General features: G+C 43.4%; 2 protein-coding genes across 5 annotated transcripts in view; both read left to right on the top strand.

Moving 5' to 3' along the window:
• Window positions 1-1096: 1096 nt before the first annotated feature.
• LOC102231797 (transcriptional repressor CTCF-like) lies at window positions 1097-14011 on the top strand. Of its 3 annotated transcripts, none has more exons than XM_023349414.1 (16): window positions 1097-1457; window positions 4343-4523; window positions 4611-4753; window positions 4875-4985; window positions 5075-5254; window positions 6021-6233; window positions 6303-6465; window positions 6773-6943; window positions 8494-8627; window positions 8703-8823; window positions 9056-9205; window positions 9294-9454; window positions 10423-10605; window positions 10688-10820; window positions 10900-11115; window positions 11700-14011. In XM_023349414.1, the coding sequence occupies exons 1-16, from the start codon at window positions 1206-1208 to the stop codon at window positions 11942-11944; spliced, it is 2757 nt and encodes a 918-aa protein (XP_023205182.1). In that variant the 5' UTR covers window positions 1097-1205; the 3' UTR covers window positions 11945-14011. The 3 variants fall into 3 exon arrangements, with proteins under 3 accessions (XP_023205182.1, XP_005810177.2, XP_023205186.1); XM_005810120.3 differs by having other exon boundaries at window positions 1100-1457; window positions 10897-11115; XM_023349418.1 differs by lacking the exon at window positions 1097-1457 and adding an exon at window positions 1498-1605 and having other exon boundaries at window positions 10897-11115.
• A 2604-nt stretch (window positions 14012-16615) lies between these two features.
• LOC102231529 (capping protein, Arp2/3 and myosin-I linker protein 2-like) overlaps window positions 16616-19696 on the top strand; it is a 47716-nt gene continuing 44635 nt past the window's right edge. For both annotated transcript variants that reach the window (XM_023349076.1, XM_023349072.1), the window contains exon 1: window positions 16616-16955. In XM_023349076.1, the coding sequence (XP_023204844.1) occupies window positions 16928-16955 (28 nt within the window). In that variant the 5' untranslated portion in view covers window positions 16616-16927. The remainder of the gene's footprint in view (window positions 16956-19696) is intronic.

The following is a 19696-nucleotide window of genomic DNA, read 5'->3' as shown; positions in this document are numbered from 1 at the left end:
AGAATCATCTTGATAGTTTAATAGTGTGTTACCATGGCTACAATATGGTGTAATCTTTGTGTTTGTTCACAAATACATCACAGCAAATAACCAATAACCAGTGATTGATTTTAAACTCGGCCAATAAACTTGGTCTCCCTCTCACAGATTCACCTGATCTAGATTTAAACATGTTAGCGATGCTGAGGTTCTTAGTAGGAAGGATTTTTGCAGTGGGGTTCCGTCTAAGGCCCCATATTACCTCCAGCCGGCTCTGCATTAACAGTACCCCTGGTACCAGGTGGTAACGGGGCTTTGTGCAGCGTCGTGACTCAAGGTGACAGTTGCAGTACCGTGTCTTATATCAGGATATCTGAAATAAAGACAGACATTCTTTATATCTGTCGGTGGTACCGACTCAGACTGCATGTAGGGAACCGGGCATTTAGCAGAATGATTAAGTTAAAGTCAGAAGTTTTCTCTGCAGCCGAAGCATTTCTGTGTTTAGGGGCAAGGCGGGTTTTATCCCGTTATTGCGAGGACAATTATGAAAATATAAATAGAAGTAGTTTTTCTAAGGTCAACATCAGACCTACGATTTTATTCACAAACCAATGTATGGAAAAAATATTCTTGCCCATAATTTGATAGTTAGAGGACACAGATCTGCCCCCTCCTCCTCACCATGGACTCGGAGTCTGAACAACATGGAGGCAGAGAAACTGAGAGTCATTAGACTGAGGGCAGCCAGACTAGTTTATTTTGCTAAATTATTATATTTAGCGAAACATTATTGCTGAGGGGCACAAGCAGGCTTTCTGACATACAGATTTTAAAAAAATGGATTTTTTTTTTTTTTTAACTCAAAAAGGGCACTAGGGGCATCAAGGATAAAAGGGGCAGGGGCTTAAACCCCCGCCCACTCCCCCTTCTGCACGTGCCTGCACTTTTTTTTTCAATAAGAAAGTCCAACCTTTGAATTGCTACTTTAAAAATAATGGTAATGACAGAGATGGTAACAAATATATAGTAATATAGTCAAATGAATTCAAAGCTATAAAGTTATATTTATTGGATTTTTTTTTTTACAATGTCTGTTAAGATGTATATTCTATGCCTATTTGTGGCTTCATAAATTCTAAGCTAAAAACTGGAATTTTCTCTGAGAGCATAACTCATCTGAGGAAGAAAGCCTTCATTCTCCTCATATTGGGAAATGAGCTTCAATGCGTTTTAACGTTGCGCCCCTCCTGGCCAATCAGGGTGCTGCATCAGTTCCGACACCACCCCCCAGCGGCCGCACAGGCGCACTGAGCGCTCAACTGCCATTTTGTGGCAGAAGCTACTCTGCCAAAGCGGGTGAGGAATTAAAACTAACTGCGAAGAAGCGTGTAGTTTATTCCGAGCTGGTTAAACTTTTTAGCGCTGCCTCTCTGCTTCCAGGCGGGACCACCGGGAGGAGAAACACTCAGAAACAGGTAGAGTACCACTACTTTTCTGACAAGGGGGGGAGTTTGCAGGATCTTTAACCGGCCTCTAGGTGTCACGATGGGGCTCTGGATCCTGGCAACTCGTGGAATGGTGTTTGTCTCCCTCTATCGTTTTTAAAAGATCTGTCGAAATATGGTAAAACGCTCGTGGATGTTATAAATGTACAAACGATCAAATCTATTCTATGTGTAGTTGCATTTTTCCAGCACGAGAAAGCGGATAATTTGTCGAGTTCATTGAAGAGTTCAGGCCAGGGCGTCCATTTTCTAGCCTCTTTGTCTCGGAGCTGTACAGATCTCCAACGACGTTGAAGCTAGTGTCTTAATTGAAGCTACGGATTTGCCACTGCTGCACAAGGGCTATTTACCTTCTTTATGTATTTATCCTCTGATCACTTATATTTCACGATCTAAAATACTTAGAGTGACCAGACACTGGCTTAGTAATTCTAACGCAGTTACAGATTAAAAACATTAAATCACACTCAAGGATTTTTGACATTATTATTCTGTTTTTGTAACAAGGTCATTTATATGACATATGTTATATTTAATCTATGTTATCGGCATATAATTCTAGTAAGGGTAAGCATTGACAAGGTGGACAAAGGTTATATCCATTACAAATTGGATTTTAGTTTTTCTTTATCATTGTAGAATTATTCAGTTTAGGGCCCATTGTGTACCTGCCAAATAAACATGTTTAAACAAATAGCTTTAAAGAAATCACAAATTGTGTCTGGAAGAATCTGCTGGTTGGTTCAGAGTAAATTCCTTCAGGTTTAGCCACTAGTTAGTCCAGTTCATAAAAGCGAGGAAAGGGCCGAATCAGACGCTAACTTCGATGTCTTTAGCTGCTGTTAGCTTGTTGTGTTAGCTCAGAGTGAAGGCCCCCCTCGTCCTTCCGAGTCTTAAAATATGCAAGAACTCCCAGTGAGCCAAAGCACTTTAATTTGATCGAACATGTCATTTTAAAAATGAAGCAATGTTGAAGTTACGCCCAGCTTAGCGCGCCTCCCCGACGGCAGCATCCGCTCACGGTCACGGTGAGATCCGAGCGGAGCACGGAATGGCGACGCTCTCCCTGCTGGAGAATCCTCCCACTGTTACTCCGATCGATTGCACAACTTAGCGTTTCCTAAAATCTCCCATCTTCCTGCATCCAGACTTGGACCCCTGGTTGTTTTCTGTCCATGTGTGACGAGCTCTGTCTGTCTCGGTTGCTAACGCACCAGCCGCCCGCTTGTCTCTTATTCTGAGCCCACCTAGAGCCTCATGGCCACAGATCTATGTTACAGCAGAGAGCTCCCTCTACGACTCGGCTCGGAGAGCTACAAAAATACCGCTGTTTAAAAGCACCACTTGGAGGCAACAGCTGTCCCAGCCTGGATCGGTGTCGTTTTGGGCTAAATTTCTACCTGCAATAAAAGCAGCTGTGAAGGCCCACACACCACAACCTGTCCAGCCTGCTGCTCTAAGGCAGCAACCTCACAGATGGCCATGAAGTTTACATAAACTCACATGTTTGTGCAGTTTTAATACTCTATGACTGCTATACAGTCATAGAGTATTAATAGATCCATACTTATTCAAATCAGACAAATATATGCTTTTTGTTCATGTTCAGAATGAATACTGTGGGTTTTATATATTTTTGTATGGTATTTTTTCAGTGTTCTGTGGTCTGACTTGCCACATGGTTTTCTTTAGCCGTTTGCTTGTTGCCAGTAAGCTTCTACTGTCTATAGAGAATTTAAAGAATGGTTCAGTGTAGAGTAAAGTTATCAGGAGCCTCGGGAAGAAAACCAAACACAGCCTGAAACCCAGATGAGTATTATGACCGCCTAATGTAGACAATCAAAGTTTGACTGAATCTGAAAGGCAACTTGCCAACAGGCTGTGGCTGGTGAAGTGCTCTGCACTGTGATCCACTGGTTTACCTTTCTATTACTTCTGTTGATGTTGACAACTCTCACGTGGGCCTGGATAAAGGACATCAACCGACCCCAGACTCTCCTCCCATACACTGAGCATCGCCTCCCCACAGGGCTGTGTGCTGAGCCCCCTCCTGTATTGTCTCTACAGTCTGGCCACAACAGCAACTCGTCAAGTTTGCTGACGATGTCACAGTGGTCAGACTCATCTCACAGGGTGATGAGGAAGTCCTGAAGCCGTCCTCATTCTGAACACCAAGAAAACCAAGGAGGTTATCAAGGACTTCAGGAAGCTCCACACCGACCCTCCGCCATGCAGAACCTGCTGACGTACTGGATCACAGTATAGTACAGCAGCTGTTACAGGCAGGTGAGGCAGCAGAGGGTCGTAGAGGCAGCTCAGGGGATCATTGACTGTATTCTCTCCTCTGGTGGACATTTCCACATCTCGCTGCCTCACCAGAGCCAAAGTCATCGCTAAGGACAGAACCCACCATGGCTTCAACCTGATCGACCTGCTGCCCTCTGGGAGGCGTTACAGGTGCATCAAAACAAAAACAAACAGACTCAAAAACAGCTTCTTCCCAATTAACTTATATTAATTAACTTATTAATTTCTGACGTTGCACTGTTTTTTTCTAAATTCTGAATGTGAAAATCTTTTGCGATGTCATATGAATATATAGTTTCTGTCAGAAATGCACTTCCACTCCTGCAGATTGGTTCATCTTCCTAGGCTGGACATGGTGAACGTTATGCTGATATACGTTATAGCTGATAATGATGCTGCTATTGACAGAAGCAGATCATGATTCCTGCATCCACTTGCCCCCCTCCCCCTACTCTCCTAGCACAGATAACAATGTTCTTCTTTGGTGTTTTTAGCAACTTGTGTTGCAACCATCTCCAAGTAGTTTTCCTCTCTTCTCTGTGTTTTAGTTGTTGCTAGACATGGATGGCAGCTCAGCAGAAGCTGTGGGGGAGGTGGACGCCCCCCCTAAAGACTTCCCATCCATCCAGGCCGTCCACAGCCAGGAGGCCCTGGTGGTGGATCTCCTCCAGCAGGCAGCAGAGGCCGGGGGCGTGGTGCAGGGACCGGCGGCTGTCATACTGGAGCAAGGTTCTGTCTGAGCTTGTTCTGCCTTGGTTCTGCCAGGAGTTTAAACATGGTTGATGTTAGAAGCGACTACCTCTCTGGTATCTCCAGGTCATGTGGAAGGAATGGTAGCAGCTGCCCAATCCCAGCAGGCGCTGCTGGAAGCTGGGGTCGGGGTGAGCGTGCAACGTGGAGAAGTAGAAATGATGGTCATGGATTCCCTGGATCCCACCCTGATGCAGATGAAGACTGAGGTAGCAGCAGGACAACAAGACATGTCATATCTTTTATCTGATTGTTTTTGTTTGTTTTTTTGACACTGAAAGTATCAAAGAAGCTTCTACAAAAACCCCAATAAAAGTGTTTATTTTTCAGGTGATCGATGCTGCAGTTAGGGGGTCATCAGCCACAGTTGGCGTGGTTGCAGGAGCAGCTCATCAGGCTGCCGTGGCAACAGTGGACCAGACTCAGATCATCACCCTGCAGGTGCCTCTTCACCTTCTGTTCTCTGTTAAAGTGTTCCTTCAGCGTCGGCCGGGGAGGCTCATGTCCCTCTGTCCTGTGCCGGGCTGCAGGTGGTCAACATGGAGGAGCAGGCAGCTCTGGGTCTGGGCGAGCTGCAGCTGGTTCAGGTGCCGGTTTCTGCCGCCGCCGTTGACGCTCTGCAGCAAGGCACATTTGTGGATACCACAGCAATGCCGAAGTCTGGAGACCCCGTCATCTGTCACACACTTCCACTGCCTGAGGGCTTTCAGGTACACACACACACGCATGCACACAACAAAGGCACTGACGTGGAACTGCAATGGTTAATAATACTCTGCGCAACTTACATCTTCAATATATAACATAGGGCTACACAGTGGTGCAGCTTGATTGGGTCGTTCTGCATGGAGTTTGCATGTTCTCCCTGTTCAAGCAAACTGAACAGGGAGACTGCAGAATCTCTGCAGGTTCTCGGCTTCCACCCACAGTCCAAAACATGACTGTTAGTTTGAGTGGTCTCTCTAAATTCTTCTTAGGTGTGTATGGTTGCTTGTCCAGGGTGACCCTGCCTCTCGCCCGTTTCCAGGCGAGAAACGCCCGAGAAACTAGGGAGCCACTAGGCTCCCTAGAAAGCCACTAACAATTGACACACTCCATCCATCCATGATCCACTTTGTCCTTCTTACATCATAAGAAGTGCATCGAAGTACAGACTGCTGATGTTTTTATGGCCAGAAAATGGTCAAAATTCTTAGATTTTACTTAATGTAATAAAAAATGGTGGTAACATTTTATTTGATGGGGTGTGCATAAGACTGACATGACACTGTCATGAAGATGAAGCAGTCTTCATAAATGTTTACGACTGTTCGGTAAATAGTGACACTTTTAATGGAAAGTTCCATTAAAAGTTGCATTAAAAGTCCTTTAAAAGTGTCAACTGTGTGTCATTATTTACCAAATGACACTTCATGACAACAGTCATAAACATTCATGAAGACTCCTTAAAATTTTACTTAGTGTAATGTTTTCTAGGTGGTCAAAGTTGGTGCTAATGGGGAGGTGGAGACTGTGGAGCAAGAAGAGGGAGTAGAGGCACATTCTGAAGAGGATGAGGACGATGCAGAGGTGGGACAGCAGCTGCTGGAGGAAGGAGAGGAGGCTGCCCAGCCTCCAAACCATCACCAAAACTGGGCTAAAGACCCAGACTATCAGCCTCCATCTGGGGGGATCAAAAAGGCCAAGAAGGTAACAGCGTTCCCATGATAACAGAGCAAAAAGTCCTTCTGTCCCTCAACTAAAGCTGCTGCTGTGCAGGGGAAGAAGAGCCGCCTGCGCTACGCTGAAGGAGACAAGGACATGGACGTCAGCGTGTACGACTTTGAAGAGGAGCAGCAGGAGGGCCTTCTGTCTGAGGTCAATGCAGAGAAAGTAGTCGGCAACATGAAGCCTCCAAAGCCCACAAAGATCAAGAAGAAAGGTACCTGACAGGAAAGCTAATGTTTCCTCATTCTTTCATTTTTGTTACTGATGTCAAAGGAATGGTCCTTTAATGCCCTTTCATTGCTCTCTTCCAGCAGGGCCTCTACAGCACAGCTCTAGTAGCTTTCAGCTGGTTTAGAAGTGGAACTTGACTTAATTTTCAAATATACTAGTGTTATTATTTCAAACATTAACAGTTTATAAAGTGCTTTACAGCTAATAGACAGCTTGTTGTTCAGAGTTAAAAGCTGTGGGAAGATGGTGTCCCTGAAAGGGGTGTGTGTGTGTGTGTGTGTGTGTTTTAGGGGTGAAGAAGACTTTCCAGTGCGAGCTGTGCAGCTACACATGTCCTCGTCGCTCCAACCTTGACCGGCACATGAAGAGCCACACCGATGAGAGACCCCACAAATGTCACCTCTGTGGAAGAGCCTTCAGGACGGTGACGCTGCTGAGAAATCATCTCAACACACATACAGGTTATAAACACGCTCCAGAAATGGATTTAGCTATTGTTGTTTTTTTGCCTGTCCAACAGTTGGATGAAGCGGTCCAGTCAAAGCCTCGCCTGCCTGAGCCCGCCCTGCTCCACCAGCCAGCACATACTCCACTGCCTGCTGCTAGCATCACCAGCTCAACCTGGCTCAGCTATCACTCCTTCACTGGAAGGAAACAATAGCAGTCAAAAAAATCCAATTGGATTAATATCTCAGTGTTAAAGTGTTTTAATATTCAAACAGAAAACATTTGATACTTCCATGGAAACAGCCTCAGACAGTGACCACACTGAGACATAGGGAGAGTCCATCCTGGACTGGCCACCAGTCACCATACAAATATTGCTGCTGTTTATTAAATGCTCAATTTTAATCAACAACTAAAACTAAGTCTAACATCTATTTTTAACATGTAAGAAAATCCTTAAAAAACTACTAGAGATGCCTAGACAGAAGCAAGACAAACTGGGAATTTAGTTCAGCTTAAGGCACTTTACAAAAAATACAATTTCTGTCTAATCATACATCCATTCCAACTAATCATAGTTATCAAACTATAGATCAAGTTCAGTTCATTATTCAAATTAGTTTAAAAAGTTTTCTGTCTAAGGAAACCCAGCAGATTGCAGCCAGTCATTGACTTTCAACATTCTCTCCTCCTGGACCAGCATGTAGCGACAGTGGAGAGGAAAAGTTCCCCTTTAACCAGAAGAGACCTCCAGCAGAACAGAACCAGAACCTGGCTCAGTACCAGCGGCTGTCTGCCACCGTCGACTGGGAGTTTGAGGAGACGGAGCAAAGACACAAAAAAGAAAGAAAGAACTGATCCAGGATTAGTTTGTCAGTTAAAGAAAAATAAAATGTTAACAGCAGAAGACACTCAAACACAGCAGAATTAGTAATAATTATGTGCTAAACCAGCTAGAATTACAAAGTTTTTCCTATTTCTGCCACCTAGTGGTAGCAGTTAGACATTACAGTCAAGAGGATATAAAGCTGATATGATCAGAAATCATCATGAAAAAAAAACTCATCATGTTGATGAGTATTTCAGATATTTAGTTTTATTTAGTGACACAGGAAGCAGAGAGGAACAGGAAGTTGTGTTGTCCTCCTCCTCTTCCAAACAGACATTTTCCTTCAGATTTAGCTCCCGTTGCTATTAGCAACATGTTTCTTGCCCCTGCCGAAACAAGTGATCAAGCACCTTGATTAACTTCGTTATGGGAAGTTTTCAACATTGAATGTCCGATTGAATGTGTTGTTTCAGACCATGGCAGGATGGAGCTGCTAGTCATGTTAATGCACTAAACCACGAAAACTTCTTCTGGGACCATTTTGTTTTGCTTTCTTTTTTTTTCTTTCTTATTTCAATTTGATTGACGTCTTTTTCTAATAGTATTTGTTTGAGTGTTGGCTGTTTTTATTTATATTCATGACAGTAGATGAATTTGAGGCAGGTGCCTCTAACGGGTGATGATCATGTCTGAGTGGAGGTTTAACACTCACATGTTCTCCGCATGTTGATGCAGGGACTCGACCACACAAGTGCACAGACTGCGACATGGCCTTCGTCACCAGTGGAGAACTGGTGCGTCATCGTCGCTACAAACACACACACGAGAAGCCGTTCAAATGCTCCATGTGTGACTACGCCAGTGTGGAGGTAGGACCAGCTAATGTCTACTGGACATTATAGGGAGGGAAACAAATACACACTGTATGTGTGTATGTTTTCTAGGTGAGCAAACTGAAGCGGCACATTCGCTCCCATACTGGGGAACGTCCCTTCCAGTGCAGTCTGTGCAGCTACGCCAGCAGAGACACATACAAGCTGAAGAGACACATGAGGACACACTCAGGTAAATCTGACTCGCACATCAAGACGATGGAGGAGGAAGGGGTTTTAGTCACTGTCATTGTACAGCATAGTTTTCTGCCTTTATTTCTAATAATAAAGACATATTTAGTCTAATGAAGAATGTTAGAAAGTTCTCCCTAGTTTATTATGTGAACCAATTGCAGTACTTGATCTGTGCTGAGCTCCATTAGGTGACAGTACTGAAGAGTGAACCTGCTGCTTGTCGTTGTCAGGAGAAAAACCTTATGAGTGCTACATCTGCCACGCCCGATTCACCCAGAGCGGAACCATGAAGATGCACATCCTGCAGAAACACACAGAGAATGTGGCCAAGTTCCACTGTCCACACTGCGACACTGTCATCGCACGCAAGAGTGACCTGGGTAAGAACGGCCAACCTGAGGGAGCCAGACCAGCTTCTCTTCCCGGGGCTCACTCTGTCTGTCTGTCTGTCTGTCTGCCTGCATGCAGGGGTTCATCTGCGGAAGCAGCACTCGTTTATTGAGACCGGGAAGAAGTGTCGCTATTGTGATGCTGTTTTCCATGAGCGCTACGCTCTAATCCAGCATCAAAAGTCCCACAAGAATGAGAAGAGGTTCAAGTGTGACCTGTGTGACTACTGCTGCCGTCAGGTTGGTCTGCTCTGCTGCTGGCTGTTCAGAGGAAAACCCAGGGAATGATCAGCAGGTAGCTGCTGGCTTGTTTCCAGGTTGGAAGCTGGAGCAAAACAAAGTCACTATGTGTTATTTTCATTTAGTTTCAGTTTCCTGTAGATTTTTACTTTTTGCTACATTTAGCCTCATCCTTTAGAAACATTCCTGTTTTTTTGACCAGAAATCCTTAATAAGATCCTAAATCAGGGATGTTTGGCTCCAGGTGTGCTGTAGCCTTTACATGTTTGCTTATATGTATTTTCTTACATGTATAGTGTGTTTCCTGCTGAACATGTAAGATTTTTGCAACTTAAATTATTAGTCCAGATAATTCTCTTAACAGTACTTATTACATTCCGATGTTGGAGCTAATAATTATTTAGTTGTCAGGAGATCAGTCTAACTGTAGCATCTTCTGTTCTGAATTTATTAAGATGCCTATGTTGTTACACAAACTCCCACAAATTAAAATAATTCTTCAACTGTAAGTTTGATGCTTAAAATTGTAAAACATGGATAACCAAAGTTTTAGTCATGAGACAGTCGTATGTGGAGAATACTTTTTATGGACTAATAATGTGAAGTGTAACTCACCCCCAAGTCAACTTTTTTTGTTGATTAAGTGTTTAAATTTTGGGTTCTATCTTTATGTTTCTATGCGAATTTCGACATTTTTGTGTAAATTTGTGTAGGTCAATAATATTTTGTCTAAAACCGTCTCAGTGCTGCCCCCTTTGGTCAAACAATGCCTACGATGTTTGACCAAAAACATGGAAGCTGCAGCTTCTATATTAGTCAGAGTTATTTATGTTTTATGTATTTATGCTTTTGTCAGCCTTTGACCTCCATGTTGTGAGTCTGATGACTCAGATTAGGCCACGCCCCCTTTGAATGCCAGCCGGCTCCCTGTAAAGCTGTGATGTGTAACTGTGCTGCTGCGGTTTCAGGAGCGCCATATGGTCATGCACCGGCGGACCCACACAGGAGAGAAGCCGTTCGCGTGCAGCCAGTGTGAAAAGACCTTCAGGCAGAAGCAGCTGCTGGACATGCACTTCAAACGCTACCACGACCCCAACTTTGTTCCCACAGCTTTTGTTTGCCCCAAGTGTAGCAAGACGTTCACCCGCAGGGTGAGACTGCTCCTCCTCATCCTCTCCTGCTGACTGACTGAAGATAAAGAACAACCTGGTCAAATGTTCTCTTCTTCTGTAGAATACCATGGCTCGTCATTCTGAGAACTGTAACGGGGAGGTGGAGGAGTTTGAGAACGGAGCTGCCACTCCAAAGAAAGGCAGGAGAGGAAGGAAGAGGAAGATGAGGAGCAGGAGGGATGAGGATGATAGCGGTGAGTCATTTTCAAAGGTGCATGTAAGTAGCAGCAGGATGCTGTGTTCACCTCTCTGATTCCTATATGTCTTCAGAAGACGACATCCCCGAACAAGACGAGGGTGAAGAGGAGGGTGAGGAAGAAGCAGCACTGCTGCAGGAGGAGGAAGACCTGGAGGGCATGGAGCTGGATCAGGCTCCTGCTGTTATCCCAGTTGTGGCCCCAGATGAGCCTCCAGTGAAGAGGAAACGAGGCCGACCCCCCAAGAACCCCAAACCTCAAACCCCCAGCAGAGCTGGGACTGCTTCTTCTGGTGAGCAACACACACTGAAACGACCGGATGAAAAAACTTAGAATGATGTCAGCAACATGGAGACAGTAGGACTGGGCTATATAATTGGCCACCAATCATAATCAGCCAATTTTTGTGAAAAAGTATATGATTGATGATCTCTGATCATTGTCTTTTGTTGCTGGTCACAAAGACTGATCACATGTTTCTCAGACTTGGCAGCCTGCAGAAGTCAGTAGCCAAACTCTGCCAAGTGCTTGTTTTTTAAATGTCACTTTAAATTCGTTGTGTTGACGCATTTTGACTTGCTTATTCTTCCATCGCAAGACGCAAACTTCCCCATTCACTCTCAGAGCGATAAAATTCCACATGACATAGCTTAGAATTTGCTGCGCAGAAAGAATTGCTTATTATTTGCTTACTGCCCCTAGCACTGGATTCAGCCGGTTTTCTGGGGGAAATTATGCTTCTTCTGGCCCGTGTGACTGCATGTCTTAATACTCACTCTCTGTGTGTGTGTGTGTGTGTGTGTGTGTGTGTGTGTGTGTGTGTGTGTGTGTGTGTGTGTGTGTGTGTGTGTGTGTGTGTGTGTGTGTATGTTTCAGTGGCTGCCATGATTCAGGTGGAGGACGAGCTGACGGGTGCAGTAGAGAACATCATAGTGAAGAAGGAGGGGGGCGACGCAGCAACTTCTGTGAAGCAGGGAGCGGACCTGGCAGTGGAAGGAGGGGTGGGTGGTGGTGAGGGGGTGGAGGAGGTGGAGCTGACTGTGAACCAGGAAACAACAGCAGCTACTGCTGCTAATGGAGATCTCACACCAGAGATGATCCTCAGCATGATGGACCGCTGAGCAGCAGAGGATGGAGGCTCCACCCTGTGCTCCACCTGCAACCCTCCAGCTCCACCCTGGTCCAGGCTGAGCTGCTCTCTGACCGTTAAGACTTTCCTCCACTGAATGAATCTGCATGTTTTGCTACTTCGTCCCACTCATAGCCACATCCTGTCTGCCTGTGCCCACACACATTTCACTTCATGTGCACACACAATCCCCCTGTGTGTGTGCACCCACATCCGAAAACATCAAGTAACAGAATTAGAGTTTTCAGTTGCGCTGGCTGTTTCTCCAGCATGTCATTAACAACTGACTCTTTTTGAGGACCGCCATCTAAAGAGCAGAACCTTCCGAACCAGGAACCAGGAGCCATGGTACGGTTCTCTGTGCTGCTCTGACTTCTCTTTCAGGGTGCGGTGTAACATAGCAACACTTTTCCAGTCATTCAAACAGTTTTTGTCTGAAACCAAGAGTTTGTCATTTCTTATCCTTTCCTTCGCTGTGGTCTTTAGTGTCTCCATGGCCGGTGGCTCATTGCAGCTGTTGGTCTGTTAGTTTGGTCCATTTCATTTACTTAGAGACAAACGAGGCTGGGGAACCTGGAATAGACTGCTTCTTTATCCCCCATGTTTAGCTCTCCTCGTACCTGTGTCCACTGCAGCAGTGGACACAGGTACTATACACCTGTTAACAGTGTGTGTGTCAGCTTACACCCTGCTGACACACACGCCACTCCTTAGAGCTACTTGAACCACAATGTTCACTGCTGCCTCACAGGTGGGGACAGTGCACCGGTTGGTGAAGCATTTACTCCAAATTGGAGGAAAAAAAGAAAAGAGAAAATGATTTAAGGCCAGAAAGTTTCAGAAATCATTGGAACAAACTTCTCCCAAAAGGTTTTCTTCTTCTTCAGAAGCTTGTTCCTCGCCGCCATCATTCAAAGTCCTGATGTTCCCCGGCGGACTGTGATGTCACGGTGTGTGAAGTTGATGTTTTCCCTGATTGAAGCGATCCATCATGTTAGGAAGGTTCTTCCTCTGCTCTGCTCTGCAGTGTGAAGAACCCACTGGGCCTGATCAACCAGTACCAGCATGGTGGCGTTTGTGAACATTCCATGTGTTTTTAGGTGGTGAGGTTTTCTAACTTCTAACTTTTCAGTCTCACTTCCTGCTCTCCTGCCATCAGTCATCACACAGACCAGCTGACTTGGACCTGGACCCAGACCTGGACCCGAAACTGGATCCAAACCCAGACCTGGACATAAAACTGGACCCAGACCCGTCTGCTGGCTTCCATGTACATAAATGTTTTAAACCTTCTTGGAAGAAAGCCTTTCCTTTCTGATTTTGATAATGTTTTAAAAAGCAACTGGACTTTGTTTCCTGATTCAGTAAATGTGGTTCTGGTGCTCTGACTGGATCCTGGTGGTCACTTGTGATTTCCAGCCAAAGATCAGCCCAAACTAAACCAGATAAGCCACTTTGTCATTTCCTGTGTGTTATTTTATTGCTTTACACTTTTTATTTTCTAGTTGCCACTTTACTGTTTCTCCTTTCATTTGGTTATTCCTCCATCTGTAAAACAGTGTCTGGACCTGTTTAGGCGGTGAAGCCCTGTTTGAGTTTTCCTGTTTTCCACAGGTTCTGTTTGCCATGAGCTGTTTCCTGATTGGTCAGCTGTCCTGTGGTGAGATGAAGCCTGATTGGATGTGTTTGCATGTCAGCTTCATGCAAATCAAAAATCTCGGATGATAGGCTTCCATAATGTCAGCATCTGCTGTATCTCCAGGAATGTTAGTTGTATGAATCGCTCCAGATATCTGTCCTGTCCTGCAGCTGTTCAGTTCCAGCTACGTCTGGTACCTGTTTGCTCCCAGCTTTTCTGCTGTAATCTGAGATCTGCTCCTATAAAATGAAAGCTAATCTGCTGTGTTGCTGTTGGACACAGCTTTGATTTATTTGATCATGTCCTTGGTAGAGAATCTGCCTGGTCGAAGTCCAACAGAACCAGAAATGTTGACCATGCTATTTCTTTAGTTACCACTCTGTACAGATAATACTGAACAATAAAATCACTATAGTGGACCTTTGGCTGCTGCACACTTCTGTCCCATCATGCATTTGTTTGGGTTCATGTCATATTTATTTATTTAGAACTTAAAGAAGCAAAGTTATATTTAGCACTGACTAAATGAAATCAGAAGCAAACCAGCACAGTGGTTGGGAGAAGGGCTCCCTCTGTTGTCCAACTTCAATGCTTCAAGTTATTGAAATGTTAGAACAGAATATATTTTATTGATCCCAGAGGCGAAAATGCTCATTTGTTGACAAGCTACTCCAAAGTGTTAAATATTAGTAAATACAAATATAACCATGTGATATAACATTGATAAAAATAGGTATATAAATTACATTACATATGTGTAATATTTTAAGTAATTTAAACATGACCAGAATTTTTTAAATAAAAATAAAATTACAATAAGCATGTGTTAACCTATAAATAAATCTATGAGTGTAGATTAAACTTAGAATTAAATACATTAAGAGTTGTAGTGAAGTCTGATGTCTTCAGGCAGGAATGATTTTGCTGAGCTGCACTTTGGTGTCGTCTACCTCAGGCTGAAAGTTCTTCATCCATAGATCATGTCATGGAGTGGATGTTGTCTGAATGATATTAATAAAATTAATAATATCTTCCCTCTTAGCAGCTGAAGACGCTGTCATCTACCTGCTGCACCTGGATGGTGGAGGGAGGGAGTACTGTCAGTAGACCATTAATGTGAAGGTGGATGAATATTATTATTTGTGCAAAAACCTCACTTAAAGGGGCAGTGTTACGCTTTGTCCAGCCACATAATGCCATTTTATCGCACAATTAAGTAACTGTTACCTTCCGTTACAAAATTGCTATATATATCAAATATAATTTAAATAAATTTGACTAGTAATTTATCACCTTAAAATTGGATCTCTGTTTCTAAAAACGTCTGCTCTTTGTGACACAACATGGCTCCTCTATTAACCCTTTAACAAAGTTTTTAGACTTACTTAGACTTAGACTTAGACTGACTTTATTGTCATTTTGCATGCACAGGGTGTATACAGAACGAAATTTCGTTGCATACGGCTCAGGACAATGTTTTGAGCTTTCAATGTTGTGAGGTTACTCCAGAATAAAATAAAATACAGTATAAAATATGAATACAAATATAAATATAGAATATAAAGTGCAGTAATGACAGTAAAATATAAGTTATTTAGCTCTGTACATGTGCAAGGTATAAAGTGGAGACCAGATTTTAAGTGCAGTCCAGTTAAGAGTTCAGCAGTCTGATGGCAAGTGGGAAAAAGCTGTTTCGGAATCTGGTGGTCCTGCACCGGATGCTGCGGAACCTCTTTCCAGAGGGCAGCAGGGAGAACAGTCCATGGTGGGGGTGTGAGGGGTCACTGATGATGTTTCGGCCTCGGGACACGCAGCGCTGGGATGAAATGTCCTGAATGGAGGGAAGGGGGCCCCGATGATCCTTTCTGCTGTCCGCACCACTCTCCTCACGTTCTTCCAGTCGGAGGCGCTGCAGCCTCCACACCACACAGAGAGGCAGCTGGTCAGAATGCTCTCTATGGTGCTTCTGTAGAACGTCTTGAGGATGGGCGGGGGCAGGTGTGCTCTTCTCATCCTCCGCAGGAAATACAAACGTTTCTGTGCCCTCTTGGCCAGAGACGTGGTGTTCACAGTCCAGGTGAGGTCGTTAGTGATGTGCACCCCCAGGAATTTGGTGCTGCTGACCACCTCCACAGCCGAGCTGTTGATGAGCAGTGGAGCGTGGCTGGGCCGGTTCTTCCTGAAGTTTTACCAGCGTTTCACTGAGAAGTAGCTCCTATAATGAGCTCAGCAGGTGCACCGTTCCACCAGGTGTTTGCTATTTGCTGCTAGCTAGTCTGAAGGAGCTGAGTGGGGCAGTGGCAGAGGGAGGTCTGCTCTGAGAGGGGGGAGGCTCAGAAGCTTGGAAACTGAAACTCCAAGGAGTTTTATCATCGAAGGTACTGCTTGGTTGGCCCAGCTTTTCTGCACAGCTGAATGGTTGCCATGGCAGCTGAAAGGATTTTTCAAACATGCATGAAATAATCAAGGCAACACTTCAGATATGTTTTTGATAATAGAATAATATTATAACATAATGCAAAACTAAAACGAAAGTCAATTTTACATAATATTGCCCCTTTATAAAACAAGGACATCAAAATATGCACAATATTCTGTAATAATGAACTTTTTGGACAATACCAACATGAATGGTTTGAAAACTTTAATCTATCTGCATTCTAGAGTAAGAAAACTCATGAACTGTGGTATCACCCACTTCTAACCTGTCACATGATTTGTAAGGCAATATAATGTAGATCTAATATAGAACATCTGTGTGAAGCCCAACGCTCTGCAGTCTCCACAGAACCACAGAGTTACAGATGACTCCGTCTGCAGATGGACTCAAGATTTATTTACTTCATTCCTATCCAGGAAATCTCTCGACTTTACTCTTTCCTCTTGGCTCCCATTGACTTTTGGATCATGTTTCTGTTGCGATGTTATCCAAAGAAGCTTGAAATTTCCCTCATCTTTTCACTGTTTTTTATACCTGTACGAAAGTGCACATTTCCTGATTGTGGTTTACTGCTTGCTAAATGGAACAGGATGTGTGTCTAAGTTCATGTGCAAAAAGTGCCTGCATGCTGAGCAAAAAGTGAAGTGTGTTTGTCGTGATGCAGGGTGAGAAACAGAAAGCAGCTCTTCTTCAGATGGCCGCCTCAGGCAGAGAGCAGATCCGCTGTCCTCCAGTCCAGGACTGGATCGTTTTTGTACTCTGATCTGATTCTCATCTGGGCGGATGCTAAGCTCAGATCAACACCCAGGTGCTCTGTGTTTTGGACTCCTTATGTGGCTCAACAGAGAAGCTTGGACATTTCTGCTTGAATTCATCACATCTCAGAGTTTGACAGCATGGACTCCATCTCTCAGACTTTGCGAGGTAACATCTAGCACTATTCATTGTTGTTCTACAGTAGGATACAAACTGGATGGAAAAGACTCATGTTATTCTCTGTGCACTATCAAGCATGTCTTTACTCCTCAAAACTGACATTACTGGGGACAAAGTAAATGTTAAACAGACAATGATCTCTGGCTTTGCAATGTACTTCTTTGTAATCATGTCTAAGGTTATTTCAACTACAAGCACAAAAAGGCTTCAAGTGAGTAAAATAAAGTTTGTGAAGTAGAACAGGTTCTGCTTATCTGAAAAATATGCATACATGATGTACCCACTCATTACATGCATATGTGATGCGTCAGTTGAACTTCAGAGTTGAGTCAGCCTTTATTGTTTTATTAAAGGACGGTTGGTGTTATGTGCCTCCACCTTTAGTTCCACCTCAACAATGACAGCAACTGCCTGAAAAAAACAGGACTCAGCATAGCTGGTGGATAAATGTCAGGACGACTGAGACCAAAGAGGCATTTTGAAACAGTAATTATTTCATCAAGACTCACAGAGAGATGTATGCAAACAGGAAAGAGATGCTGAGGCATCTTTTTAGAAGCTTGTTGTGAAGAAGGATTTTATTTGTTGGGTTCAATGAAACGTCAAAATATACGAAACACCTGAAAACACATTCTGTAATTTTTCCATTCTAACAGTTTTTAAAATTTTCAGAGTAAATTTGGAATAATATTGATGAATATTTATGAAATATAAAACAAATTTTATAGCATGGCCTAAACTTTCATGCATCACAAAGATGGGGACATAAACACATAAGAGCTTGTATATGCAGGATGTGATTTGCCTTATATATGGATAATTTCTAGCCTTACTCTGGTTCATAATGAATTTATTCAGGCTTCATTGTGAGCCTGTGGCACACTACATGCTACATGCTAACAGTAATGTTAGCATGTTTGCTCTTTGTTTTGATATGACAGGTTGATAACTCTGAAGTTCTACTTCAGCTTTGTGTGGACAACACTTGTTCTCCTGCTTCCTGAACTCGGAGCTTTGCTTTGAACATTTGTAAATGTAATAAGTGGTGAGCATAGCTCTGATCTCCATGGGTTGAGCTATGCTCAGAGCAGGTCACAAAAGCACTTCCTTCCTATAGGTATACCAGGACCATTTTGGGTGCAGATTTATACCTGTTTTTGTCTGACTGACTTGACCAAAGTTCCTGCAGCAGAAACACACATGGGACATAACAAGCCCAGAAAACTGGCCTGGTTCCTGAAACAGGTCCTGCAGAGGAAACACACCTAAAATGGAGAAGGAGGGTTGGAACCTTGTGGTGAGCCATTTGAAGGGAACACTTCAAAACTGTCCTGTAAGGTCAGAATTTAGTTTCAATTGTTGTCCTTTTTTAGTTATTTTTAATTAATTCATTTATTTTCAATTATTATTTGATCAAGCCATTCGACTGAATTGTGTTGAAAGCAGAGAAAGTCAAATAAGAGCCGTTCTCCTGTTGTTTAGGAATCAGGATCAGTAATGTCTCTGGGCCTTGAAGTAAACTGCATCTGATCAACAGTCAGTGGAGTTCAACATGAGCACAGTTTTGAAACCATTGAGTAATTTGACCGTTGGTTGATATTGATCATTTTTGGGCAGATTTTCTAGCTCCAAGCTGGTTACACTTCAATGCTTAATGGATTAAATTATAGAAGGTGATGTATGTATGTATAATGAAAGAGCTGAGAGACATGGCCGAGGTTAGAAAGGATGAGACTTGAGGCCCACTGGACTGAGCCAAGAAAAACCTGCTGACAGATCCTTCAAAGGCTTTCTGGACTGATGAACTGAGTGACTCTGGGTGGAGCAGGTGGATGGTCCTTTGGTGGATCAATAAAGAGATACACATGAGTCCACTTTGAGTCCCATGCCAGCAAGGTGGAGGTGGGGTACTGGTAGGGCTGGTATTATATGAGGTCTGGGTGGTTGAACATTTTCAGGTTGAAGATGGATTTAAAATCTTCTGGATTTTAGAAGACAGGAAGATGTCTGCATCTTTCAAAAATTATTTTTATGCTCCATCACATGCATCCAAATACCACTCTGTGTACTAAAGGTGTTAAAGATGAAGTACTTATGGTATGGTCCTCTTTCTTACCTGATCTGAACCCTGAACTTGTATGCAGTTCTTAAACAAGAGGTTTCCAGTGGGTGAAAGTCGTCCAGCTCTGATCTGTGTCTGGGAGGCTGTAGATGCTGCTGCACAGAAAGTTGGTCATCAACACATCAAGAAACTAACAACCTCCATTAATGAAAGCTAATCACTGTTATTGAAAAGAAGGGTGGCTATACTGGTCACTGATTTTTTTCCTTTTTTTTAAATGAAATGTCAGAAAGGTTTATCGGAAAGGTTTTTGTTTTTTTTCTAGCAGTTTGTTTATAATTCTCCCTTAAACAAGTGTAAATAAAATACTGAGTAGAGAAAATGTGTGTTTTTCAGTTAGTTTTATAATAATTCTGCACAATAATAGTTAATAATTATAGATACAAGAAATAAACTAGAATCACTAAGAAGGACTGAACTAAATGAAACAGAAACAAGACTGATCATATCAAAGAAAAAGAGCAAAGAACACAGAATAATCAAACCTCAAAAGCAACTCAAAATAACCCAGAACATGACAGCTGGTTTGTCAGCATCACCTCTGATACTCCAGAGATGTAAAGCAGCCTTGTGCTGTTCCCCTGACACCTACAGGGCAACTGGACTT

The sequence above is a fragment of the Xiphophorus maculatus genome, chromosome 2, assembly GCF_002775205.1.
Source record: "Xiphophorus maculatus strain JP 163 A chromosome 2, X_maculatus-5.0-male, whole genome shotgun sequence".
Taxonomy (NCBI): Eukaryota; Metazoa; Chordata; class Actinopteri; order Cyprinodontiformes; family Poeciliidae; genus Xiphophorus; species Xiphophorus maculatus.
Note: the sequence above shows the minus strand (reverse complement) of the source record. Positions and strands in the feature narration are given on the sequence as shown.